This window comes from Sus scrofa, chromosome X, assembly GCF_000003025.6.
Source record: "Sus scrofa isolate TJ Tabasco breed Duroc chromosome X, Sscrofa11.1, whole genome shotgun sequence".
Classification (NCBI taxonomy): domain Eukaryota; kingdom Metazoa; phylum Chordata; class Mammalia; order Artiodactyla; family Suidae; genus Sus; species Sus scrofa.
Window position 1 is genome coordinate 10322279 of NC_010461.5, and position 27660 is coordinate 10349938.

The 27660-nt window shown below is 44.7% G+C and overlaps 1 protein-coding gene across 16 annotated transcripts; it reads left to right on the forward strand.

Moving 5' to 3' along the window:
* RAB9A (RAB9A, member RAS oncogene family) lies at positions 5807 to 27121 on the forward strand. Of its 16 annotated transcripts, NM_001244747.1 has the most exon segments (6): positions 5866 to 5998; positions 21188 to 21278; positions 21410 to 21498; positions 21894 to 21959; positions 22055 to 22170; positions 26013 to 27110. In NM_001244747.1, a coding segment is annotated over 1 exon segment (606 nt). In that variant the 5' UTR covers positions 5866 to 5998; positions 21188 to 21278; positions 21410 to 21498; positions 21894 to 21959; positions 22055 to 22170; positions 26013 to 26043; the 3' UTR covers positions 26650 to 27110.

Here is a 27660-nt window from a genome sequence, read left to right on the forward strand (position 1 = left end):
CGAACCTGCATCCTCATGGATACTAGTTGGGTTCTTAACCTGTTGAGCCACAACAGGAACTCCTGGAATTTGTTCTTTGTTGGCCATTTTTTATCCAGCCACTATCTTAGTCCATCCAGCCTGTGATAGTAGAATGCCATAGACTAGGTGACTTATAAACAAAAAAATTTATTTCTTGCTGTTCTGGAGGCCACAAGTCCCAAGATTTGGTGTCTGCTGAGAGCCCCCTTCCACGTTCATGGAGGCCTTCTTTTTGCTGTGTCCTCAGGTGGTGGAAGGGACAAGGGAGCTTTGTGAGGTCTCTTTTATGATAATCTCATCATCAAGCCTCCCAAAAAATCCCTCCTCCTGACACCATCACATGGGGGATTAGGATTTCAACATATGAATCTTGGGAAGACACAAACTTTCAGTTTACAGTAAGACAGCTTGTTATACTCTTTGGATGGTAAATTTTCTATAGAGTTCCTTGGATTTTCTATGCATATCATCTGTGTTTAATGCAGCTTTATTTCTCCCCTTGGAATCCTCATACTTGTTCTTTTACTTCTGTGCGCATTTCCGTTGCAACGTTGAAGAGACATACTTAATTTTTTCCTGCTTGAAAGGGCATACTTACACAGATTGTTAACTATTAAGAATGACGTTTGGTCTAGGTTTTCAGTAGATACTCTTTATGAGGTTGAGCAACTTCCCTTTTATTCCTGGTTTGCTGAGATCATCACGAATGGGTGTTGAATTTTATTGAATCCATTTTTTCTCCATCTGTTGAGATGACTGTATGCTTTTCCCCCTTTTATTTTATTTTACTTTTTTGTCTTTTGTATTTTTAGGGCTGCACCCCCAGCATATGGAGGTTCCAGGCTAGGGGTCTAATTGAAGCTACAGCTGCTATCCTACGCCACGGCCACAGCCACATGGGATCTGAGCAGCGTCTGCAACCTACACCACAGCTCATGGCAACGCCAGATCCTTAACCCACTGATCGAGGCCAGGGATCAAACCCTCATCCTCATGGATACTGGTCAGGTTCATTAACCACTGAGCCAAGAGGGGGAACTCCTCCCCCTTTTATTTAAATCTTTTTTTATTTTCTAAAGTTTTATTGACATCGAGTTGATTTATGAGGTTGTGATCATTTCTGCTCTACGGCAAAGTGATTCAGTCAAACATGTACACATAGCCCTTCTCTTTCAGATTCTTTTCCCACGTAGATTATCACAGGATATGGGTAGAGTTCTCTGTGCTCCACAGCAGTTCCTTGTTGGCTAATCATTCCATATACCTCAGCTTGCATATGCCCATCCCAAAGCCCCAGTCCATTCCCTCTTTTAAACTATTAATGTCAAACCACCTTTGCATTCCTGAGATACCTCCAAATGGTCATCACATATTCAGTTCTATTGTTTGGTTCTCTCTTGATCATCAGTCACTTTTTGCTGCTTCTTGGCATGTCTAAGTTTGTTGTTGTTGTTGCATAGTGGACACTGTGTATAAATGAAGCATAAATGCTCTAGATAGTGTCTGCCACCACTGAGAGCTCCCTCTGTCCTCCATTTGGCAGATAGTGTGCGGGACGGATCACTTTAATCAAATCAGGGGGTGCGTTTAGGCTGAGTCTGGTTACAGCTGTGGCCAGCAGCCTGAACCAGCTCAGATGATTTATGCCTCCGCAGATGACAGTGATAGGAGGAGATGAGAGGAAAGAAGTTGCTTATGTGAGTGCAATTGTGGCCTCGCTCATACACAGAAAAGGTCAAGAAAGCTGCTGATGGGCATTGAGTACTCAGACATGTGGCAATGGGGAGGCGAGAAGAGCCCACTTCAGCATTACTGTCCTGAGTTGTAGGAGCAGCTCAAAGTTTTGCATGTGTCTGTGTGGATTTGGAAGGCTTCTGTCTGAAGGAAAGAGTTGCTAAGCTAACTGGATTTTTGCCTTGCCCTAACCATTGTAGCAGAAGGCAAAGATTACACTTGTTGTGCCATATAAAGTATTTCTAAAGTTTGCTTAAAATTGCTTCATTAAAAAATTTCTGGAGGGGGAGGGGGGAAGTTCCTGTTGTGGCTCAGCGGTGATGCATCAACTAGTGTCCATGGGAAGGATATGTGTTTGATCCCTGTCCCCGCTCAGTGGGTTAAGGATCTGGCATTGCTAAGAGCTGTGGTGTAGGTCGCAGACATGGCTTGGATCCCATATGGCTGTGGCTGCGGTGTAGGCCAGCAGCTGCAGCTCTGATTCAACCCCTAGCCTGGGAACTTCCATATGCTGCATATGCGGCCCTAAAAAAAAAAAAAAAAAAAAAAATGCAGGGGAGTTCCTGCTGTGGCTCAGTGGGTTAAGGATCTGGCGTTGCCACACCTGCAGTGTAGGTTGTAGGTTGCAGCTCTGGCTTGGATTTGATCCCTGGTCTGCACTTCCATATGCTGTGGATGTAGCAAAAAAATAAATAAAAAAATGTCCAGGGACCTGCTGTATAGCACAGGGAAGTCTACTCGCTGTTCCGGGATAACCTATGTAGGAATAGATATGTGTGTATATACAGTTGAGTCCCTCTGCTGTATAGCAGAAATTAACACAGCATTGTAAATCATCTATACTTCAATAACATTAAATTTAAAATTTCCCACTTATTGCTCAAAAGCATATTTTAACATGGAATTCAAAAATTTAAATAAAAGTTCCCCAGAATTCTACTGCCCTACCAATTCAACTGTTTTTTTGGTTTTTGATTTTTGGTTTTTTGGTTTTTTGTTTTTTGTTTTTGGCTGCACCCATGGCTTATTAAAGTTCTCAGGCCAAGGACTGAACCCGTGCCACAGCAGTGGCACAAACCACTGCAGTGACAACATCAGATCCTTAACCCACTGTGCCACCAGGGAACTCCACAGTTCAACTGTTTTGATTTTCCTTGTTCCTTTCCATTTAAAAAAAAATAAACATTCATATGCACAAACACACACAAATGTACTTTTTAACATACTATAACCATGGTATGCCTGGGTTTTTCCTTCTACTGCCTTTAAAGGTGAAGTTCAGTTTATGACTCACATGCATCAGGAAATCAGTGAAGGGATCAAATTCCCCACTTCATTCCTGAATGTTAATGCCTCTTTGCTTCTGCCCTCTGTAATTACCCAGGTTAAGCTATGTTTAGAGTGTGGTAAAGAAAGAGCAGCCCTATTCAACGTGCCCTCATTATTTTTAAGACTGTACATTAGATCTAGTTATGGCTAAAGAAAGAATTATAATTTCAGCTTTTCCATTGGTTATGAAGATTTTGGAATAGTTTACATCTTCATTTAGAGTTTCATCGAGTGCTGCCTTGTGCAAAGTTCTTGGTGACCTTCTGTCCCCTCAACTTGCAGCAGGCTGCCACAGCCCCTCTAAGGCTCATTGCCCATCTTTAGGGCTCAGCAGGAGTCACCTCCTCACTCACACCTTCCCTGGTACTGTCACCCTATATTCCCACCAGCTCTGCCTTGTTTATATCCTTCAAGGCCCTTAATCCAATTTGAAGCATTTTTTGAATTGTAGTTGATTTGCAGTGTTGTGTCAATTTCTGCTGTACAGCAAAGCGACCCAGTCATCTACCGATCTGTCTATATTAATCTCATATTATCGTCCATCAGGTTCTATCACAAGAGATTGTATGCAGTTCCCTGTGCTGTACAGCAGGACTTAATCCAATTTATAACTGCGATTTATAACCGTTGCTTATTGAATGTCTCCTCCACTCTTCTGAGCTCTCCTAGGAAAGCAACTGAATCTATTTTATTCAGCAAGGTACGGTCCTATGAAATAAACACAGCAGCTGGACAGGAGTGGAAATGTGGGAGGGTGCCTAGGGACACCCCTGAATTCCTCCAGGGTCTTGTCTCCTCGTTGTAGTCTCAGTACCTGAGAAGCCACTTTTCTGATTATTTAGGGATGTCATTTAGTGGTCACATTGCCTCCCATGAGTTCTGGGTCTCTTTCCTTGTATGTTGAAAACATCATCAATTTAATGATGATCAGTGTTTATTACACCTGAGTCTGGGGCCCATTAACTTGTAGCTTTTCATCAGAGATACCAGAGATGATTTCTTTCAGACTATAGCTTGAAATGACGTATCAACTCCCAGTGCTCATGTAATAAGTAGGTATTATTTCAGGAAAGGAATCATTAATGCCTAGCAACCTTGACCTCTTTTTTCTCGCTGAGTGATGCATTAGATGTTTACAGAATATAAAGGCAAAAACCCTAATTAGATGAAGGGAGCCAAACTAGGTCAGTTCTTAAGATGGTTTTCATCAGTAAACAAGCTCATGGAGCAAGAGTGATAGAGACTGTCTAGCTGACTTGTGTCGGCTTGCCAACCGCGCACATCCAACAACAAAAATCCCCCGAACCTGCCCTCAGGGAAAAACCTTTTGACCCAGCCTGCTCTTAGAGTCTAAAGTCAATTAGGTAAAGAAATGGATGGTGGAAGAGACCAGAATATACACATATTCTTAAGTGACAGTTGGCTAGTGTCCAAGTCATAGTTACTTCAGGAAAAGTAATTTACCTTTTTCTTTCTTCAGGTGCAAATCATGGCTACACTCAGATATGTTTATATGCCTCACTCACATCTTGGAACAACCTGAGAATCACTTATAGCACCTTCTTAGGGCCCTTTTTTGAAAACTCTTAGATAAGTGAAGGTACAATAATTCCCTAAGTGTATCTGTTAATAGCTGGTTGGTATTAATGGTTGCAGAGATAAACTCTTATTCCATCATTCCTTAATGATTATGAGATATGATTTTCAGGTAGCATTTCCTTAGTGATCCTATGGATTGCTTGTTGCTATTTAGTCCAATGTATTTGACACTATGTATCTTTTTTCCCTTTGGAAAATTAAAACTCCAATGCTCTGATATATTTTATTGTGTAGTTTTAATTATGTCTTAAATAATGATAATATCTCTTCCTCCTCCCTATTTTCATTAGATCTGTATTTTATAAAGCTTTACTCATATTTCCTTGGGGAAATACCCTGCATGGATAAGTTTTTTTTCTATAAAAGAAAAATTCGTTTAAGCTCAAACTAGAACTCAGTCTGTATTACATGCCTCACTTTCACAAGTATTCTAAAATTGTCTTTTATACTTGTGACAGACTCTCTCAAATAGAACCTTTTTAGTGAAAAAACTAATTAGATTCATTACCTGAAAATGACTTCCTAAAGAGCTAGAGGTTAATGATCATGGGCCCAGCGAATAATAAAAGTGAGATCCTTCTCACTGTATGGGAAGGCTTGATTCCATACCTAGAATAAGGAATTAAGAAGAGCTTCCTCAATTCCTAATTTTCCCACTATTTCTTTATATTTAGAGAGGACAGAGGTAGTACTTTATCAACAGAAAGGAAATTTTTAATTTTAATTAACAAAATTCCTGTTACGCCACAATATCCCAGCTGTTTTCACTTTTCGTTTATTTGCTCATTTGTTTCTCATTGTAAGCACAGCATTCTGTGACCGTGTTTATGTGATCTCTTTATTTCCACTTTAGGTCAACTTTTGAAGAGAACTATTATTTCATGCTCACTCTCGCCGCCAGAACGCAGCCGGGGGACAGGAGGAATAGTCGACCCAAAGAAAACCCGTGATTTAGCTATAACAGACAGGCAGAGTGGGTGAGGGCGGGGCGGAGGCGACCTCGGGGCCCCGCCTCCTTTGAGCCTCCGCCCCCTTCTGTCCCCGACCCCGCCAACCAGGCCTTGCCCGGCCTCCCCGGGCCCCGCCTCTCCTTCACCGGGTTCCCCCGCCCCGCCCCGGCCCCGCCCATCAGGCCAGGCCCCGCCCCGGCCCGTCGCCATGTTGTTCCCTCTGTGCTGGACCAGAGCAACCGGAGTCGGACCTGGGCAGTGCAGCCGAGGTGGCCTGTCCGCCTTGTCGTCGACCGTCTCTGTTTCCTCATTACACCTGGACGGGGCGGCTCGGAGCTCCCGGGCGTCCTTCGTGTGGCCGCGAGGTGAGCGGGGCGCGGACTTCCCTCGGGGCCGGGGCCGCCTGCGCGGGCGTCAGGGTCTGAGCGGAGCCCGCGGGCCCCGAGTGCGGCCTGGGCCTCGGGATTTTGGGGCAGGGGGCGCGCGCGGCCTGCACGAGTCCCTCGCCTGCCCCGGGACGGGGCGGGGGAATGGCTCGTTGCCCCCTGCCGCCTATTGACTGACGTAGGTGGAAAGACGGGGTCGTACACCGACACACCCGGGAGAGGGACGGACACTCGCCCCAACACGCGGGGACGCACACACACGGGGAAAGAGATCAGTAAACACCTGAGGACACACCCGAACACCCAGGGAGAGGGGCCCATCCACACAAACCCACGGGGGGGGGGTGGGGAAGAGGCCACATGCCACCGCCGGGGACACACACACACACACAGAGCCACTCAGGCACCCGGGACAACACCCACAGCCCCCAACCTTCCCCACTCCCGCACGAGTCACAGAGGGAAAGCGGAGGCGCCCACGATTCGATATTGGCGACCTCTGACCTGCTTCCCAGGTGAACCTTTGCTAAGGTGTTAGGGCCCCTCGCGAGGGGAGTTGGGAATGTAAAGCCAAACCCTGGGGCTGGAGGCGGTTTGGGGCGTTATCGGATTCACACTCTGGCTAAGGTTTCGATATCATGTACCTTCCTTTCTTCCAACAAGGAGGCAAGATGACAATTGTAAGTGTTGACCAAATAGTTGTGGAGTCAGTTAGGTTTTCGGTGGGTTTTTTTGTTTGTTTGTTTTTTTCTCCTTTTCAAGCGATGACACATCCCGTGACCAGTGTTCTTTTGAGGAATGACCTCTGCGAGGTTCCAAATTGTCACGTGACCATACTCTTTATAGGATTTCGGTGGTCTGATAAAATCAGTACATTTCTGTTGCTTTTAAAAATTAATTGAAAAAAATTTTTTTGTCGTATTTGTCTTCCTGTCACTTGCATCGTTGTCATGGAAAATCCCTAAATTGCCTGTAGTCTCAAAAGCTACAGTGGAACAAAACCAGAGATGAAGGAAGCCCAGTGCTTTTCAGCAAGGGACTTTTAAGAAGACTTTCTTCGTTTCTCTTTTAAGAGCTTAGGTGGAAGTGATAGTACTTGTGTCGAACTCTCACTGTCAGTGCTTTGAATATTTTTGTGTGGACGTCGTAGTAAATTTCCTCCTCCTTTTTTTTTTTTTTTTTTTTGTCCTTTTATGGCCGTGCCCACACCATATAGAGGTTCCCAGGCTAGGGGTCGAATCCGAGCTACAGCTGCCAGCCTACGCCACAGCCACAGCAAAAAAGATCCAAGCCATGTTTGCGACCTACACCACAGCTCACGGCAATGCCAGATCTTTAAGCCACTGAGCAAGGGCAGGGATCGAATCCGCAACCTCATGGTTCCTAGTCAGATTCGTTTCCGCTGCGCTACGACGGGAGCTCCAAATTTCCTCTTGTTTATACTAAAAAGTTCCTGGCTTGCTGACTTACTTATTTAGGAGAGTTCGGTGAATTGGGGATGTTTTTGGTTTATCATTTGTGAGGTTAGAATAGACCAAGGAAAACTAAGAATATCGTTGGCTTTGACAAGCTGGGTTCTTGGAAACCAAGGAGATATTTCAGTGCTGTTCCCTCTTTTCCAGCCTCTCCTCTTTTCGTTTCTTTCTTCTTCAGCCTCCTCTTCCATCTAGACTGCAGTACTCTTGAGGCCTCAGTTAAGTTCCTTTGGTTCTGGAAGTGAACTTTTAGTCGCCTCTCATTTCTTGGGCAGCCACTCTGGCACTGGGTGTTCTCTGCGTGTAAACCCTGTACGTTCATCATTTCATTGAATTCTCACAGCACTTCTGCGGTGTGAGCTCCATTGAACAGAGGAAGAGTTCGCTAGAGCATAGGAGGGGTAGGTCTGTTTGCCCTGGTCACAGGTAGTGAGGGGCCCGAGCCAGGATTCAGAGCAGGCCTGTTTGAGTTGAGGGTGGTAGTTCTCAGTGCGGGTGTGGGGTATTTGGCCATGTCTGTAGGCACTTGGGGTTCGCACCTGAGAAGGGGTGCTGCTGCATCTAGTGGGTAGAGACCAGGGATGCTGCTCAGCGTCCTGCAGTGCACAGTGCAGCTCCCTACGACAGAGAGTTGTCTGGCCCAGAATGTCACTTGTGCTAGGATCAAGAAACCGGGCTTGACAGCAGTCTGTATAACTCCAGAGCTCACATCTGGCGCTTCTGCAGTTCTTCAGATGTGACGTCGGTTCCTGTTTAGGATACCTCCTCATCATTTTAAAAAAGCCGGGGAGGGGAGGAAACTTGGGAACTTGAAGAGTTTTCCTCACAGAATACCTTTTTTTTTTTTTTTTTTTTTTTAAAGCAAAAGTATGAAAAAGAACTTGAGAGATATTCAGAGCAGTTGAAATAGACCTAAGGAGTTTGGTTTCTGTATTATTCCAGTTGTCTACAGACTTTTTCAGAGCAGACTGTCGATTGCTGATACAGAGGTGCTGGTGGTAAAGGCAGTGGGCAGTCCCCACCTCCTTGAAGCTTACAACCTAATTACAAACGATAAGATCAAGTTCTAACTTTGTCCTAGAACAGAATTTATTGCCCAGGCTACTCAGGATCATGGGCCAAGTGTCATTTAAAAAAACACAAGCAGGAGTTCCTGTCGTGGCGCAGTGGTTAACGAATCCGACGAGGAACCATGAGGTTGCGAGTTCGGTCCCTGCCCTTGCTCAGTGGGTTAACGATCCGGCCTTGCCGTGAGCTGTGGTGTAGGTTGCAGACGCGGCTCGGATCCCGCGTTGCTATGGCTCTGGCGTAGGCTGGTGGCTACGGCTCCGATTCGACCCCTAGCCTGGGAATCTCCATATGCCGTGGGAGCGGCCCAAGAAATGGCAAAAAAATAAAAAAATAAAAAAACACAAGCAGAACAGTTGCATAGTCACCCACAGGTACCTGTATCATGGCATTTACTGTGGGTAGACTTAGGTGAAATGGGGAAAATTTGATGTGTTTTTGATAGCTTTGTCGGTTGGTTATGAGAACTCAAGAAGCCATTCTTGTTGAGCATAAAATTCTTCCTTGAATTTAGCCTCAGTAGACAATTGTTAGGCACTTATTTTATCATTAAAATCCAATAAGTGATGAAATTTGTAAAAACTGACTTTTGCTTTTTTTTTTTCTTTCTGGCATCTTCTGGCCTCTTTTCACCATGCCTAAGACTAGGCCCTTCAGTACATGCACTGCTTCATCCTGGTAGCGGATAAAACTCTTAGGAGAACTTCGTTGAGTGAGAGGAGTCGAAAAGGATTGGCTCTGTTTCGGAATCGCTCTGAGTGTTATTCATGCCGTCAACATGGCTGCTTTTGTGAGGAGCTTTGCTTTTTCACTTGTGCTTGTGGACAGTGTGTTCTTTGCTAATGAATAGATTTCTCTGCCTCTGATCAGAAGTTGCCTGCTGTGGGGTAAAGGGGATGCTAAATTAGGCACCTAAAAATGCTTGCTGTCATGTGGGGTCTAACAGAGGCTTGTGTGCTCTGTTAGTCCTGGAGGGGTTTTGCTTTGGGAAGGAGCCAGAGGAGTTGGTGCGGGAAGAACAGCCGTTGGCCTCAGGGGAGTCTCGCTTGATCTGTAGTTGACTTGCCACTCTGGCCATGTTAGGTCACCACATTGCTTTGAGATGGTTGTACTTAATGTCTATGAGAATATATGACATCAAGTAAACACGTCAAGTTATTGGCTTCCAAGTACAGGTAAATATCGGAGATATTTTGGATTTGGTTCCAGACCATGGCAATAAAGCAATTCACACAATTTTTTTTGGTTTCCCAGTGCATATAAAAGTTATGTTTATACTAAACATATAAAGTTATATTTACATAAGTTGTATTAAGTGTGTAATAGAATTATGCCTGAAAACATACCTTAATTTAAAAATATTTTATTGCTAAAAATTGTTAGCCATCATCTGAGCCTTCAGTGAGTTGTAATCTTTTTGCAGTGGCAACATCACTGATCACCATAACAAATAGAATAATAAAGAAAAAGTTTAAAGTATCACGAGAATTTCCAGAATGTGACTCAGAGATGAGAAGTACGCAGACGCTCTTGGAAAAGTGGCGCCGATAAACTTGTTCCACGCAGAGTTGCCACAAACTTTTGGTTTGTAAAAACCTGAAACATCTGCAGAGCGCAATAAAATGAGGTCTGTGTGTAGTTCTGCCTCAGGCAGTTTGCTGCTGGTTAAGTAGCAGGAGGAAATAAGCCAAACAGAAGTGTGTGTGTGTGTTTGGGAAACAAGTCTCACTTGAAAGCTAGCTAGGTAATAACTTCGTTCGTCAAAACCAAGGACGGGAAAATAGGGCTTGTGACTAAGTAGGTCATCAACAGAACATTTATTAATTTTTCTTTTTTTTGAGGAGGCGAACTCACAAAAACACCTCAGGGAGTTTGCAAAACTCTGATGCAGAGGAAAGGTCGGGATACCCGGGAAGGAGACCCGGGGGCCCCGTGGCTTTTGTTGGCAAGGCCTGGGACAGGCGGGGCGGGGGCTGGGCTCTTGGAGGAGAAATCTCTGTTCCCCAGCCTGAAACTTGGTATTGTATGCGTAGTGCACGTGAACTCTGCGTGTTCCCACATTCTGGGCTCTTTCATCACTTCCTTTTAACTTTTTTGACCGTGCTGGGTACAGGGCTTAGACTGCTGTTGCTTATCGTGAACATAGAGAAGATGATGAGATGTGAGTGGACCCAGGGAAGGTCATGGCCAGCTCAGCATGGGCTGGGGAGAGCCGGCTCTGTGTTTGGGAAAAAAGAGAAGGGAAGCAGGCAGTGGAGGCCTCATGGAGCCCTGCTCGCTTCATTGTGGGCAGTTTGAACACAGGCTCCACTTGTGTCAGAGTCCGGATGCCTTGCAAATGTATGCTGTTGTTGGACCAGGATGGAGAAACAGTAGGGAACAACCTGCTACATTCATCCTGTGGCCACGTTCGTTATCCAAGTGTGCAGGGTAGCTGGGCAGTGTAGCCAGAGACCTGACCTGCTCTTTCAGTGTGAACTGTTTTCATTTCAGGTTCTTGTGAATTAGATTAGTACAGAGGCTAAGGTCGTTTCTAGGAGGTTAGTTTCTCCTGAGAGTGCTGGTGTTATCAGTGTTAGAGAAGCCTGGAAAACCGCCTTACAGATTTGTTTCTGGAACTTGGCTGTGTGGAAATCTAACAGATATGGGGTGTTAATGATTCAACCGGTTCACAAATGTTAGAACTCTCTGGGGTGCAGTGAGTGGCTAGGCGACCTTTCGAGTCTGCTCAGTGTCACACCTGAGTGTTTCATCAGAGCCGTGATGAAGTGAACACACCTAAAAATACAGACATGGTTTAGTTGGAAGTCAGAGCAAAAGAACTGCTTGAGGGCCACATGTTGGTGAGTGCAGCGCATTTTCTACAATGAGTGCTCTTAAGTATAATTTCGGAAATATGGTTTGGGAGCAAAGAGCTTCCACCCTCATATCTTCTCCCACAGTTATATTTGTGCAGTACCTGATTTTTATCATAGCAGCCCTGGAAAACCTTGCTTTGCAAAGCTATGATGTCATCGAAAGGAATGTGGTGTGATTTAATGTTGGGACTGAACTCCCTTGGGTGGTGCCAGGACAGCCAGGACCTAATGCAGTGCCCTTCAGAATGTCAAATGGCCTGTCCTGCCCACTTTCCTGTGCATATTGTCGCTTGAACTCCTCTCCCTTGTGGCCTGTAGTGTTCCACCCCCACCCTCTGCAGTTTATTAGGTAGTGGCCTGCTGGGGGGAAAGGGGCCCCTGGGTGCAGACGGGGTGTCGGGGGCCTGCCCTTGGGCTTCCCGCCTGGCCAGCCTGGCTCAGTCATCATCAGGAAGTGCCTCGAGCTCTCTGGGCTGATTTCTTGTCGTTGTCAGCTGCTTCAGCAACAGTTAGGTTGCCTGTCTCTTGAGTTTGGCCCTACTGGACCATTTCTTTTCCATCCTCAGTTTTGCTGCTCTTATCTGTAGTTGTTCCCTCTTGTCCTTTTTGGGTTTGGACATGTTTTAGAGCTTTTCTGTCATTTGGTAGGAGTGAAGGTCACATGTATTTGACCTGCACTGTTAGACCGGGTTGATGTTACTTGCTCTTTGTGAACTTGGTTTATTGATCTGTAAAACGTGGGTGGTAGCGTCCAACTTGGGAGTGACTCAAAGGTCCCCTGCTTCAGTACCTAGTGGAGGTTCAGTGAACAGGGGTGGCTGATGCTATTACGGTCACAGCATTTATTATTTGAGCAAACAAGACAATGACAATAGGTAGGGAGGGAAGTGGACATATTTCTTGTGTGGATGAATGAAGTGGGTAAGACAGAAGAAAGGGGTTTTGAAAATGGGGAAAATAATTAGCTTGGCTATCAGGGTACCAGAGGAACATATTATAAAATGGGTTGGAATTCTTGCCTGGCACCTGATGAGTGGGAGAGTGGAGGTGGTCTTTAGGAATCACTGGGTTTAATATCCTAGGAAGAAAAGGTTTGGGAAGAGTTAAGATTTTCAGCCTTGTGTGATATACCTCCTTTGGGAGCCTGTTGGAAATGGGAGCCATATAGTTTGCAAAAACTGGTAGGGTGAGTAGGTGAGAAAGCAGAACCTATCACCAGAGTAGTTTTATGAATGATAAAGTAGGAAGCATTTTCAAGGTCATTGCCAGACTCTTTAGACCTTAGAGAGGCAGTATTGACACCTGAGTCCTGGCTATGACTTGAAGGTCCCACTGATGCCTCCAGGTAAAGGTGTGATACTTGGAAGAGCCTTCCCAGTTGGGCCTCCAAGATCTTATTTGTTATTTTTTTTTAAAAGCCTTGAGTACCCTTCTGAGATGTTTTGTTGTGTACATCCAAACAAATGGCTACATCTCAGAGAATTCACTGTGTACTAGAGCCTCTGGTGAGGACACTGGTCAACCATGAGGGCGTGTTTATAGACATGCACACAGTGAGGTCCTCCGAGAGGCGCTTTTTTTCTTATTCCCTTTAGGACTGTGTGTGCCTTAGAGCATTTGGTTGAGGGCTGAGGAGAAGCCCTTGAATTGGCCATTAGGAGGTCTCTGGTGAGGTGCTGACCTTCAGGGGGATGGAGGAGTTGAGCCGTGGAGTAAGCAGGGTGGAGGGTTGATCAGGCACAGAGGCAAAATGGGTCGTGAAGGCTGAGTCACTTTGGGCTTGGAAAGCTTTTCGTAATCAACGTCAGCTTCAGTACCGTGGTGGGACAAAGTGGAGCATCACTGGTGGAGAAGTGGGATGAAGTGAACTGTCTGGAAAGCTGCCTGCAGCACTCAATGCTTCTTGTTTTGACCTGGTCGCAACTTCCCTGCAAAATGGGAGCCTCAAATCTAGTTGAGCCTTATATGCCAGACTTATAGCTCTTCTTTTGAAATAGATCTTCTTGGGAAATTCCACTCCTCTTAATTTCTCTGATAGCCAAAAAGTTTCTGCCTTGCCATGGTCTCATGCCTCGTGTTTCTGTACTAGTTCTTCCCTGAGCTTCAATGGAAGTTCCTCAGTCCTTTCCCTTTTTGGCTCCAAGCTAAAGATAATAGGTTTCTTTGGGGAGTTCCTATCGTGGTGCAGTGGTTAACGAATCCGACTAGGAACCATGAGGTTGTGGGTTCGATCCCTGCCCTTGCTCAGTGGGTGAAGGATCTGGCGTTGCCGTGAGCTGTGGTGTAGGTCACAGATGCGGCTCGGATCTGGCGTGGCTGTGGCTGTGGTGTAGGCTGGCAGCTGTAGCTCTGATTCGACCCCTAGCCTGGGAACCTCCATATGCTGTGGGTGCAGTCCTAAAAAAAGCAAAATAAATAAAATAGGTTTCTTATCTAACTTGAAGAGAGCCGTTAAAACCAAAATTCTCTTAAGTTATAGCCGATCATTACAGATCATATTTAGTTCATGTTTTGCTGCTTTAATGTATTTTTCTAACATGCGTATTGAAATTTATTTCTTTCATAATGCATTCTTCTTCCTGAAACACCCAGCTCTATTTCCTAGGGTTCTGATTTTGGGACCTTTATCTCTTTCTTTGAGTTTTAATTCTGTCCCCCAAAGTGCAGCCTTAAACTATCCCCACTTTTTTCTGTCAAGCATTTCAAGTGCCTTTTTCAGTTGTGTCTTATTATAGGTAGATTTATGCTTGTTCCTTTTAAGGACTTCATTAAATAAAACAAAGAACAAAATGAATCCACTTAGAGGATTCGCAGTTTCTGTGAGTCAGTCTCTTCATTGAACCGTCACAGTTCCTGGCCAAAGTGTAATATTAACAGTGTTATGAGTGAGGGAGAGAATGAGGAAATAGTGAAGTGAAGTAAAGGTGAAAGTCTTTTTTTTTTTTTTCTCTTTTCTAGGGCCGCACCCGTGGCACATGGAGGTCCCCAGGCTAGGGTCCAATCAGAGCTGTAGCCGCCGGCCGACGCCACAGCCCCAGCAACGGCAGATCCGAGCCGCGGCTGTGACCTACACCACAGCTCACGGCAACGCCGGATCCTTAAGCCACTCAGTGAGGCCAGGGATGGAACCTGCAACTTCACGGATCCTAGTCGGATTCGTTTCTGCTGCGCCACGACGGTAACTCCAAGGTGAAAGTCTTGAGGGTGTTACAGGCTGCACAGATGGATCCCACGAAACACCCAAATGATGCGGACATGTGTTGACCACTTCTTGAAGTGCACATTCCTTTAAGAATCTGATGAAACCTTTTTTATCCTTTCCAGGGAAAAGCTCAAGCACATGCTTCTATCCGTATACTCATCCTTATTTCACATGTGATTCTAAGAGGTGCATTTTGCTCCTGCAGCTCCTTTCTGGACTCCCAATTAAGCACACTCCATACCTGTCCTGTCCCTGCAGTACTCATGTAGCAATTTAAATTTAAACCAATTGAAACAAAGGAAAATTAACACTTCGCTGCCTCAGCTGGACCAGCCATAGTTCAAGTGCTCAGTACTCAGTACCCACATGCGGTAGAGACTCCTGTACTGGACAGGAGAACATTTCCTTCGTCACAGAAGGTCCTCTTGGATCTTAGTGCTGCTCTGTGCTTTCAGGATGATTTAAGGAAATTGAGTTCCTTAACCAGATTTGTATTTTTTCTCCTTTCTTTTGCCTTCCTACTCTCTCCACCATCAATGATTAGTTAGTTTACCTCACTACAAAAGTGCCTTATTTTAAGCAAAATTTAGAGTATATATTTCTTAAAAGATTAATTACATGACTCATCTTCATAAAAGAGTACTTATTTAAATGAATTCTTGAAGTAGGGTGAGCTGCTTTGACAGCGTGATAGCATGCCTCCATTTACAGTTTCTTCTTTCTCTAGCTGTCTCTGTGCTCAGTGGTCAACTAGATAACTTATTTCATCTGACAAGTTGGGCCTCCAAGTTGGTCTGTCCCTAAGGTGTTCTGCTTACTACTACTGCTTCTTTTTTGGGGGTCACCTCCTTGCTGTAGGGACAGTGCCCATTATTACACTTGATGACTTCCTTGACTTGCCTCTTGCTCATATATTTCAGCAAGATGACCAGCAAGACTAGAAACAGAGTGGAACTAGTAATTAGGCTGTTACGTGAGATACACCTATGTTAAGATGGAAGGAAATAAATATAGCTCAAGTGAAAATAGAAATAATGTAGGGATTATCCATGCTTCTGTTTCCTTGGTTAGTTTCTTCGAGCATCAGTTTCTCAAGGTCTGAAATGAAATGATGTGCTTCTAACTAGGACATTCAGCGTAAGTGCAAAAGGAAGGTGTGGTTTTGAAAAAAAATCTGTTCCCAAATTTAAACCAAGAGTGATAAATTCAATTTGAGTTTTTGGAAGTGAGAATTAAGGGGTTACAGAGTATGTATTTGAAAATCCGAAATTTTAAGCAGTTGACAGACTTAGTGTACTCTCCCTTTGGCAGCTTGTTAGAGCAATGTCATTTTTTAGTGTTTGCTGTTGCGTTCAACAGTACTCATTTTAAGGGGGTTTTCTCATTAGACTTAGAATCAGTTTTTTTTGTCCCTTCCTACACATTTTAATAGGCCTCAAAAATAAAATGGGGGAAGACCGATTGAATAGAGAAAGAATTGTAAGCACGGAAAGTACAAATAGAAAAGTAAGAATAGAATAACAAGAATAAAGGAGGAAGTAGTGTACTCTCTGTTCTCACTTTAGCATTGGTTCGGTGCCTCAGGATATGGAAAGTTTGGTACTAGATGTTGCAGAACCAAAAAAGAACGAATGAAGAGATGGCATTAGGTGTTGTGTGTCTCTCCCAGGAAGTTGACAGTGTAATTAGGAAACAGCCATACACGAGTGACAGTTGGGTGGAGCGTAAGTGAAGGAGAGCTGTAATAGAGGTGGAGGGAGTAGGAGAGTGAAGAGAAAGATTAGGTTGCGGGGGTGGGGAGTGGGGAGAGGCAGAGGAGGCTTCTTGGATGAGGTGAGCGGAACTCGGCCTTTGGACCACTGGGATTTTCATAGGTGTGGGGAGGGGCCTCCCAGTCCAAGATAAGGGCCTGAGCCAAGGCTGGACAGTGAATGCCTGTGATAGACCTGGAGATGGTGACTTGTAGGGATATACTTGGGACAGACAGGTGTGTGAGGTTGGAAAGCTCTTTGAATACTGTGCTCAGAATCCTACATGATAAAAGTAATGGCATGGGCCTGCGGCTCAGATCTGATCCCTGGCCCAGGAACTCCATATGCTGCGGGGCGACCAAAAAGAAAAAAAAAGCGGACAACATTTAAAAAAATAAAAGTGATGAAGAAATAAATGGGTTTCATTCTCTGTAAGGATGGAGACAGTTAGATCCATGACCAATAAAAACTGTCTACCTTTAATCCGTACAAATGTTTCTATTTAGATTTATATTCTCCATGCTTGGATCTCACTCTCTCGTGGTTTATTGTAATAATCAGCTTTGGAAGCCAGCAACAGGGTTGAGGCCACCAGAGAAAAGGCTACTACTGATTCGCTAGCCATAAGCAGTTGGTAGTGCAAGATAAAAGTACATAAGAGAAAAGTTGGAAAAATAGTGTAATAGAAAGGAAAGGGCTTCATCTTTAGTTTTGAGGCATCTACTGAAAACATGGTTCATTTTCTTTCCCTAGCAGTAACCTCCTTAACCAGCTTCCCATTCGGATTAGTCCGTGCCGTACATGACATGCATTGCTGCAAGCACAAGGTATCATATCCCTGAGGCATTATCTATTGTGTCTGTAACTGGTTTATTGAGAAGGATACTGCCGAAGGGACAAGGAGATCATCTGTGGCACATGTAAATCTAATTTTAGGGTCTTATTGCTAATTCTCAAGCCATGTAGGTGTCTGTAAATACATATCTGTATCCTTTAGCTATAATTCACATACCATAAAATTCACCTTTCTAATGTGTACAGTTCAGCAGTTTTTAGTATGTACACTAAATTGTGCAACCATCACCACTCTAATTCCAGAGTATTTTTTATCATACCCACCGCCCACGAAAAAGAAACTCCATACCCATTAGCAGTCATTCCCCATCTGCTCATTCCCTGGAACCACAAATATACTTTGTGTCTCTATGGATTTGCCTATCCTCAATGTTTCATATAAATGGAATCATATAATATGTGGCCCTTCGTGTGTGGCTTCTTTGAATTAGCGTAATGCTTTTGAGATTCACCCTCGGTGTTGCATGCCTCAGTACTTCATTCCTTTGTATGGGTGATTAATCTTCCATTGTATGGATAGGCCGCATTTTATTGCCTAGTCATCAGTTGATGGACATGGGTTGTTTCCATGTTTGGGCTATTATGAATAATGCTGCTTTGAATACATGTACAAGTTTTTATGTGGATGTGTTTTCATATCTCTTAAGTATATACCTAGGAGAGGAATGAGTGGATCATATGGTAACTCTATGTTTAACTTTTGCGGGGAACCACAGACTTTTCCATTATCATTGGATCACTTTACATTCCACCAGTAGTCTGTGAAGGTTCTGGTTTTCCCACATCCTCGGCAGCACTTGTTATTGTCTGCCTTTTTGTCTTTTTAAATTTTTTTTTTTTTTTTTTTTTTGCTCTTTAGGGCCACACCTGCGGCATATGAAAGTTCCCAGCCTAGGGGTTGAATCGGAGCTGTAGCAGCCGGCCTACGCCACAACCACAGCAACATGGGATCTGAGTCGCATCTGTGAGCTATACCACAGCCCACGGCAATTGTAAGATCCTTAACCCCCTAAGCGAGGCCTGGAATTGAATCTACATCCTCATCTGCTGAGCCATACCGGAACTCCTTGTCTGCCTTATTGATTCTAGCCATCCTGGGGAATGCGAAGTAGTATCTCATGGTTTTGATTTATACTTCCCTACTAGCTGCTGATGTTCACCATTTTTTCTCGTTTAAAAACATTTTTTTTTTTGCTTTTTTTTTTTTTTTTTGGGCTGCACGCATGGCATATGGAGGTTCCCATGCTGGGGTCATATCAGCTGCTGACCTTTGCCACAGCCACGCAGGATCCGAGCCTCATCTGTGACATACACCACAGCTCACGGCAGTGCCAGATCGTTAACCAACTAAATGAGGCCAGGGATCGAACCTGCAACCTCATGGTTCCTAGTCGGATTCACTTCTGCTGCACCACGACAGGAACTCCCCATTTTAAAATTAAAAAATAATATTGGAGTTCCCTGGTGGCCTAGTAGGTGAAGGGTATGGTTTTGTCACTATTGTGGCTCATGTTGCTGCTGTGATACATGTTCGTTCCCTGGCCTGGGGGCTGTTGTATGCTGCAGGCACAGCCAAAAAAAAAAAAATCATAAAATTATTATGGATGAATAATAAGAGTTCTGGGTACAGGTACTTTATCAGATATATGGTTCGCAAATATTTTCTCTCATTTTGTGGATTGTCTTTTCATTTTCTTTTTTACCTTTTTTGTGGTTTCTTTTTCTTTTTTTCTTTTCATTTTCTTGATAGTGCCTTTTGAAGCACAAAAATTTTAATTTTGATCAAGTTCAATTACCTATTTTTTTCTTTTGCTACTTGTGTTTTTGGTTTTATATTGAATTATTTTTTAATATAATCTGAATTATAGAAAAATTTAGGAAGAAATTTTCCTTAAGGTCTGATGGATAGCAGTGTGAGAAGAAAATTTAAAAGAAAATGATTTCTATTTAATTTCAGTTATAGCATTCAGTTGAGCTAGGGTTTAGTGAAAATGAAGCTTTAAAGAATTTTTTTTTTTTTGACCGTATCTGCAGCAGGCAGAAACCTGGGCCATGGATCATGCCCAAACCACAGCAGTCACCTGAGCCACAGCAGTGACATGAGCCACAGCAGTGACAACACTGGATTCTTAACCCGCTGAGCCACATGGGAACTCCAAAAAATACTTTTGACATTAAAAAAAGGAGTATGATTTTGTAACTAAATCAGAGCTCTGAAGACTGAACTTGGTATTGAGGATTTGCAGTTTTCTTGCCAATTTTCCTATTAACCTGTGAACTTTGACATGGTGTCATCATCACAGGAGGCACATTCTCTGTGTTTATCACTTAACACTGTAATTCTACAGTCCCACATCTCCTTAAGGGCTGCAGAGCATCCCTAGTTAGGCATTTAGGTCACTTCCATTTGGCCCACTGGGAACAGTTTTGCCCTGGGCTGTCCCAGGACCAGCTTGGCATCCATCCCTGTCCTGCTTCTGGTTCCCCCTCCGCCAACAGTTTCCTCCTCCTCTTGCTGCTGCGCTTTGCTGTGGTCAGAGCCACTCACCTGGGTCACATCTCCCTCTAGTGGACTCAGACCTTGGGGAGGCTGGGTCTGAGGACAGCGTGCACCTAAAATGGTCCCTGAGACACTGCTTTGGAACAGCCCACACTGGGAACTGTGCACAGTCCCTCCCTGGCACAGGTGACCACAGCCGCTTTTCCTCTGGCTGGGGAAGCTACTGCTTTTTCTCTAAGTGAGCAGCAGGTGAAGTAGCTGGCTGGATCTTGTTAGATGAAAATTTCATTCCCTTGATGGCTGGAATCACGCAGCTCCAGGAGCTGCGCGTACCTGGGGCCTCATCTGACCTAGGGAGCCCCAGCGGCAGAAGCCTGGCACTATGTGAGCTGCTCTTTGGGTGTTGGTTGAGTGTTGTGTTCTACACTGGGTATCCCTCATTTCTAAGTCTTGCAGCAGTTGTAGCACTTAGGTTTGTGCCTGGATTGTCACCTCCCCCAGCCACAGGCCCTTGCATCCAGAGGGCCTGGCTCCCAGAGGCACTCACTGAGTACGGGCTGCAGGACTGCGTTCCTGCCCATTGCTCGCTCCTGGAAGGCCGGGCTCTGGGGAGGTGCCGCAGGCTGCTGCGCACAGGGATTGCCCCTGCATTTCACACATGCTCAAACTACTGAAACCCTGATAAAACTTAGGTAGACTCAGATGCATTCTATATACATGTCAGTGGATTGAATACTATTAGTTTTGTTGGATTAGCCTGTTTTTGTACAGAGGTCCAAATAAAGCAAGCAGCTGGAAGACGCTTGCCGTTGCTACCCCTTCTTTTCATAAAGCCCTTTGAAGTAAATGCAGAGGCAGCTGAGACTGCGCCGTGGCTTAACTGCTGGGCTGTAGAGTTACCTGGCCCAGTCCCATCTCACCGCAGTCCAGCTCTATGACCTTGAGCAAGGAATGTAACCTCTCTGAGTCAGAGCCATCATCTGTAGGATGGGCACAATGAGAGGCACACCCGAGGAGTGAATGCCCTTAGGCAGAGGCAGTAACTTGCAGGGCGCAGTCGGATGTTAGCCTGGTGGTGGTGGTGGTCATCATTTTAGCCTTAACCCCCAATGTCAAGATTTTGAAGAGTCTCTCTTTTTTTTTTCATTGATTGAATTTATAAGTTAAGGGCTGCTGTATGTAAATTCCACAAAAATGCTTCTTTGCTAAAAAAAAAAAAAAAAGAAAAAGGAGAGACGGGTTTGGAATGGTTGGTTTAGACCGGAAAGCACAGCTCCACCTGGTCGACAGTGGAGACCTTCCCACGGAGTTGGTCTTGAGGACTGGGATCCTTTGGCTTCTGATGTCTGCCTGCATTGGCTCTGCCCACTGCGCTTACTGAAATTTGACAGAAGAAATGGCCACAAAAGAAACCTTTCCATGAAACTGCCAGTAAGGACTTCACGTATCCATTCCGCAGAAACTCCCTGCACTGCTTTGATGAGCCTGGCAGGGTGGTGAACGCTCTCCCCGCTGGCCGTGTCCCAGTGAATCTCCCAGCAGCCCTCGAGGTAGGTCCTGTTCCCACCAGAGTCCCCAGAGCTGCAGGACGTCGGGTACCTTGCCCATGGATCTGTGCTCTTGGCCTTTGGCCCCAGGAAGCAGTTCTCCTTTATGACAGTGGCCTTCTGTTTGCTCACAGTTTCCCTTCTGCCTTGGCTGCCCAGAAGGAAGCTTCACAACCTTTTGTGCTGCCTTTGCCTTAGCCCAGCTTTTCCTCTGTCACATCAGGTACCTCGCCTTCAAGCGGCGCTTCTTTTTTCCTTGTTTGTGTTAGCTTTATTTTATTCTCCAGAATATTCTAAACCACTCAGAATGTGGGCGAATTTTGAAGAACGAATGAAATACTTTACAATTCATTTTGACAACATTTTACAGTTGTCTGAATGGAATGCTTAGAAAAGTAGTGTGAGCAAGGCCAGGTGAAAAATTTTTTGAAAAAATGGTGATTATAGTATTTGATTCTAGGGCTTTATAGGCAGAGAGAGTTCATGGACTGCTTTCTGGTGCAGTTTTCCCTTTGAATTAAGAATCTAGCTACTGATAGAAGTCAGGTATTTTTTTCACATTTTAGTTCTGCTACTTAGTAGCATGTTTGGCCTCCATGTGTTTATGTTTTTTTGCAGTTTTTCTCTTGAAATCTTGGGTTTATTCTTAAAATTATGAAAACAGATTGAATGTACATTGTTAAGGTGAGCTTTTTAATTTTTCCTTTACAGATAATGATGTTTGAACTGAACAATTAAGGTAAGATTTATGACCTATGTAATGTGCTTTTCTCATTCAGATTTCTTTATAGGATTTAGCTGATTGCTAAAGTCATGTTTTAACCTTGGTGAAGATTATTGCCTGTGGGCAGTCCTTCTAAACTGGAATATAAAAGACTTCATATTACATTTTAAGGTAAGTTTTGAAAAGAACATTGCAGGACACCTTTATTCATTCATATTATACTAAAGTTTCAAAAGATTTTACTGTTTTTAAAGAAGAAAAAGGGAACATTTTTGATGTTCTTAAGCTGATTATGTTAATGTTTAGATTACATAAAGCTAGCTTTTGTTAGGTATCAGTGGGAAATAAGATGGTTTGTATAATTATCTGTATCACTCTGTATGTTTATAGTCAATGCTGTGGTTAGAGAGCTATTTGTACCTATATTAGTTGTTTGAGCAAGTGCCAACGTACTCTAGGAGGCCCAAATTATAGATGGGAAATGTAAAAATTCTACCCTATTTCCTGGTCTGTGAGTCTAACATATTCCAAATTTGATCAGAATAATGACACATGGGGGGAGTTCCCGTCGTGGCGCAGTGGTTGACGAATCTGACTAAGAACCATGAGGTTGCGGGTTCGATCCCTGGCCTTGCTCAGTGGGTTAACGATCCGGCGTTGCCGTGATCTGTGGTATAGGTCGCAGACGTGGCTCGGATCCTGCGTTGCTGTGGCTCTGGTGCAGGCCAGCAGCTGTAGCTCCGATTCGACCCCTAGCCCGGGAACCTCCATATGCTGCGGGAGCGGCCCAAGAAATGGCAAAAAGACAAAAAAAAAAAAAAAAAAAAAAAAAAGAATAATGACACATGGAATTCCCTGGCAGCCTTGCGGTTAAGAATTCAGCATTGTCACTGCTGTGGTGCGGATTCAATGCCTGGCCCAGGAACTTCTGCATGCCACAGGCCAAAAAAAAGAATGGCACAAACTAGGAAATCCCTCATTATTATGAAAAAAGAAAAGAACTATCAAAGTGTCCCTATACAGTTAGGAATATTACAAATCTCAAGGGATTTTAAGACTTAATTCGGTAGCTGTATGCACCCACTCCTCTGGGTAGAGGTGGTTAGATTGCACAGTCTAGTTGATAATTTGATGTAAAAAAGTCTGTGCTCTACAGTGAAACTTCCCATCTGGTGAGAGGCAGGCAGAAACGTATGAAAATACTGGGATAAATGATAAGGCTAGGATTCTGCGCATCTCTTACACCCTTACAACACAGTGTGCAACGTCTATGTTTACATATCCTCAAAATTGTGTGAAAGGAGCAGTCTGGGCTGGGGGGCTGCTGCAGGAGCTCCCAGCGTTGGAAGTGACCTTGCCCAGGGGTTCTGAGGGCGCCGAGGTCAGTCAGGTGAGGCAGGGTGGGGTCGCCGGCGGAGGGAGCAGCCTGTGCCAGGGCCAAGGCAAGGGCAGGTGGGAGGGCTGAGCACGAGCCCCTGAGTTTCACTTCTGTCTGACTGCGTTTCCGAATGTCCAAGGCTGAGACTGGGGACCAGGGCCAGACGCCTGGCCTTAGGAGCTGGACTTAGTCTGGAATCTCTGGAGAACCAGTGAAGAATGTTAAAGACGGGACGTTAGCCCATTCTTTGTCAGAATAGTTGGTGTGCTTTTTTGGTTTTGTTACTCTTCTGAGTTGAGATTGTTTGAGCAAGATTCCAGCAAAAGATGTTAAAAAGGAACCGATTCAGTGTACTATGTCAGGAAATGAAGGGGCTTGAGGTGGTGTTGGTTTCCTCTCCAACACTCATTTAGCCTCGGCATCGGGCAGAGCGACCATCCATTAAAGTCGAAATGTCTCCAAGCGGGATGCACCTTAATTGCCTTTTGTGGGCCAACTTAAATTGTATTAATTATAGTAGTAATTACTGTAGTAGTAATTTAAAAGAGCCAAAGAAGAGTTAGGGGCAAGTTGCTGCGTTTTACCAGAATAGTGTGTAGCATGTAGTAGGAAATGCGTGATTCTTGCAGGGTGCAGGAGGTGTCCAGTTACAGTATACTGCAGCGTATTTTCATTAAACCTGGGGCTGGCCGGATAATGTTTACTGCGGTGGTTCTGCAAAATCATCCTGATCAATATAACAGATACCGTTCTTGGCTTTATGACCTTCCCATTGAGGGGTTCACAGTGTCTGCTTTCATGTTGATTACCATTTTTGCTCTAGGGCTGTGCTGGCCAGTGAGGCTTTTGGCTCTTTAAATGTGACTACTGAAATTAGTTAAAATTATATAAAATTTAAAATTCATTTCCTTGCTCCCACCAGCCACATGGCTCAGTAGCCACATGTGGCTAGTGGCTGCTGTATCGGACAGTCCCGGTGGCGGACATCTCCACTGTTGCAGAAAATTCTGTTAGACAGTACTACTTTAAAGGTTGTTGTCTTCTTTCACAAATTTTAATATCTTAAAAGCTATTTAATACTGAAGTATTTACAGATTAAATGATAAAGTATGATTCAAAATAACTGGGGAGAAGGGAGAATGGGAAGCTATGGAGGAAACGGTTTAGGGTCTGTGGGGTGTCATTATATTATTCTCATTATTTAGAAATAAGGGGTGTGTGTATATATATTTGTGTGTGTGTGTCTTTTGTCTTTTTTTTCAGGGCTGCACCCACAGCATATGGAGCTTCCCGGGCTAGAGGTCCAGTCGGAGCTGCAGCCGCCGGCCTACGCCACAGCCACACGGGGTCCGAACAGCATCTGCGACCTACACCAGAGCTTGTGGCAATGCCGGATCCTTAAGCCACTGAGTGAGGCCAGGGATCGAAACCGCATGCTCATGAATTCTAGGCAGGTTAATTAACCCCTGAGCCACGGCAGGAATTCCGAGATAAAGGTATATGTTTGAAATTTTCCATAATGAAGAATTAAAAGAGAAGCCTTAAATAGTAACTGTGCTCCTTCCAGCCTGTAAAACAGACATCTGAAGAGCCCCTGGCCGCCCTTAGGCTGGTTCCTGGGGGGCAGGAGGTTTTTAGTCCTGCCCTCAGGCTTCCACAAAAGGTACCACATTTTTGGTTAAGAGTTATTGTATTCCCCTCAACACACACAAGTAATAGCCCTTGCATTTATGAAGAGTTGGAGCTGCCCAAGTGAGTCTTGTGGGTAGAATGTACTAGATTGTGATATTATATTAAAAATTCCATTGCTGCTGACATTAATGTTAGCCAATTCAAAATAGTGTTCCTGATGAAGAGAAAAAAGTCCTTTCCTCAGTGGTTGGCTGAGGTTTGTTCACAGCTGCATCAGTCAGCTCTGTCTCTGGTTTCCTGGTTACCAGCTCCCATGGTGATAGCATTGGAAGAGAGAAAGCGGGCGTTGTCCAGAAACCCTCTGGCCTGAGAGGAAAGCCATCAGTGCATACTGTCACTGTGCCACCAGAGAGCCGTGCGGTTGTTAGAGAAACTGCCCACTTCGGTCTCCTGTTGCGTCTCTCAACACAGTAACGTCCCTGGCGGCAGGGCCCATTGTGAGCCCAGAGGCGCGGTTGAGAGGACGGTCTTTGGGGTCAGGCTGGGCCTTGAGTGCCAGCCTCAGTCACCTGTGACCGAGGAAGGAGTGAGCCCTCAGTAGCTGCTTTGGGGGTGACAGTCAGCCAGTGCCGGGCGGAGGGCTTAGTAGGTGATGGCTCTTGCTTTCAGGTGTTCCCTGTGCAGAAAGGAACGGGGGCTTAGTGGGGTGTTGTTTGTTTGTTTTTCAGTTAAAATTTAGTTGATTTACAATGTTGAGCCAATTTCTGCTGTATAGCAAAGTGACTCAGTTACACACATATATATACACATTCTTTTCCATCTTTGAGATTGGATATAGTTCCCTGTGCTATACAGCAGGACCTCGTTGTTTAGCCATTCTAAATGGAATAGTTTGCATCTCCAGGGCTCTGTGCTTTATTTCTCCAAGACACTGATACTCATAGAGGCATGTAGAGCAGTGTACAGGTCTCAAGGAATGTAACGGTACCTTTTTGTTTTACAGGGTTCTGAAATCAAAGATCTTGAGATTCATCATGGCAGGAAAATCATCGCTTTTTAAAGTAATTCTCCTTGGAGATGGTGGAGTTGGGAAGAGTTCTCTGATGAACAGATACGTGACTAACAAGTTTGATACCCAGCTCTTCCATACGATAGGTGTGGAGTTTCTGAATAAAGATCTGGAAGTGGATGGCCATTTTGTTACCATGCAGATTTGGGACACGGCTGGTCAGGAGCGATTCAGAAGCCTGAGGACGCCATTTTACAGAGGTTCTGACTGTTGCCTGCTGACTTTTAGTGTCGATGATTCTCAGAGCTTCCAGAACTTGAGTAACTGGAAGAAAGAATTCATATATTATGCGGATGTGAAAGAGCCTGAAAGCTTTCCGTTCGTGATTTTGGGTAACAAGATTGACATCAGCGAACGGCAGGTGTCTGCAGAAGAAGCTCAAGCCTGGTGCAGGGACAACGGCGACTATCCTTACTTTGAAACAAGTGCAAAAGATGCCACAAATGTCGCAGCGGCCTTTGAGGAAGCAGTTCGAAGAGTGCTTGCCACCGAGGATAGGGCGGATCACTTGATTCAGACAGACACCGTCAGCCTGCACCGAAAGCCCAAGCCCAGCTCCTCGTGCTGTTGATGTGCTGTTGATGGTTTGAGAGGGAGGCTGTCCTGCGATCTAACCAACTCACACACGCACAGATAAGCACACCGTGGAGAAGAGAATTAGCGTTGCAGCAATGAAACGTACTCCTAAAACTAAACTAACCACATTGCTGCCTCATGGGTGGGTGGGAGAAGGGACACAGCCACTCACAGGAGAATCTGTTTACTCAGTATGGCACCTTACGTTTATCAACTGTAACGGTTGTCTAATAATGTTTAATTTAAATATGTAAGTTACCGAACTAATGAGATGACCAAGACTATAATTATAATTAAAACACTTGAGGATTCTAGAAGTTACTGTCTTTTTCCCGGGAAATTGGAGAACTACTTTTTCTATGTGTATATTTTTATGTAATTAGCATTCTGTCCCTGGTTTAGGGAAAACATGTCCTAAGCAATAATGTTAGATATTAAAGATTAAAATCTAATGCATTTGCACTGTAGTTATTTGATTACTTTTTCGTTCACTTTAAAATTACGTGTCCTCGTTTTCGTTCTCCGTGTCAGAATTGACCTCATGTGCAATCGCTTGTCACTGGTGTGCCACTCGTGCACCCCCTCTAACACAGAAGCCAAGTTTGTCACTTTTGGAGGAAATACCGGGTATGGACTGTGCTTTGCGTGAGGGTACATGAAGACACCTTTACTTGGTCATGTATTTATCCAGTGTCTTCTCTGTCTCTGGACGTCGTTTATTGATTTGGTCTCAAGGAGATTTTTGGTCGTGCTGCTGTGATGACCAGACTTTCCGATAAAGCAGATCGTGGTCTTTCGTGGGTAAAGTTCACATGCGGCCCCTTGCACACGGACCCCAACCTGCAGAGGCCCAGTGCCCGGGCCGCGTGTTAGTGAGGACAGGACCCTCGACTCTGGGGCGGTGGGTTATCAGGGGACGTGCTTCGGTAGGCAGAGGGTTGTCCTGTGTGAGGGAGTACATTTTGGAACAGTTGGCTTGAGATACTTCCCTCCCTGGCCCCAGTCC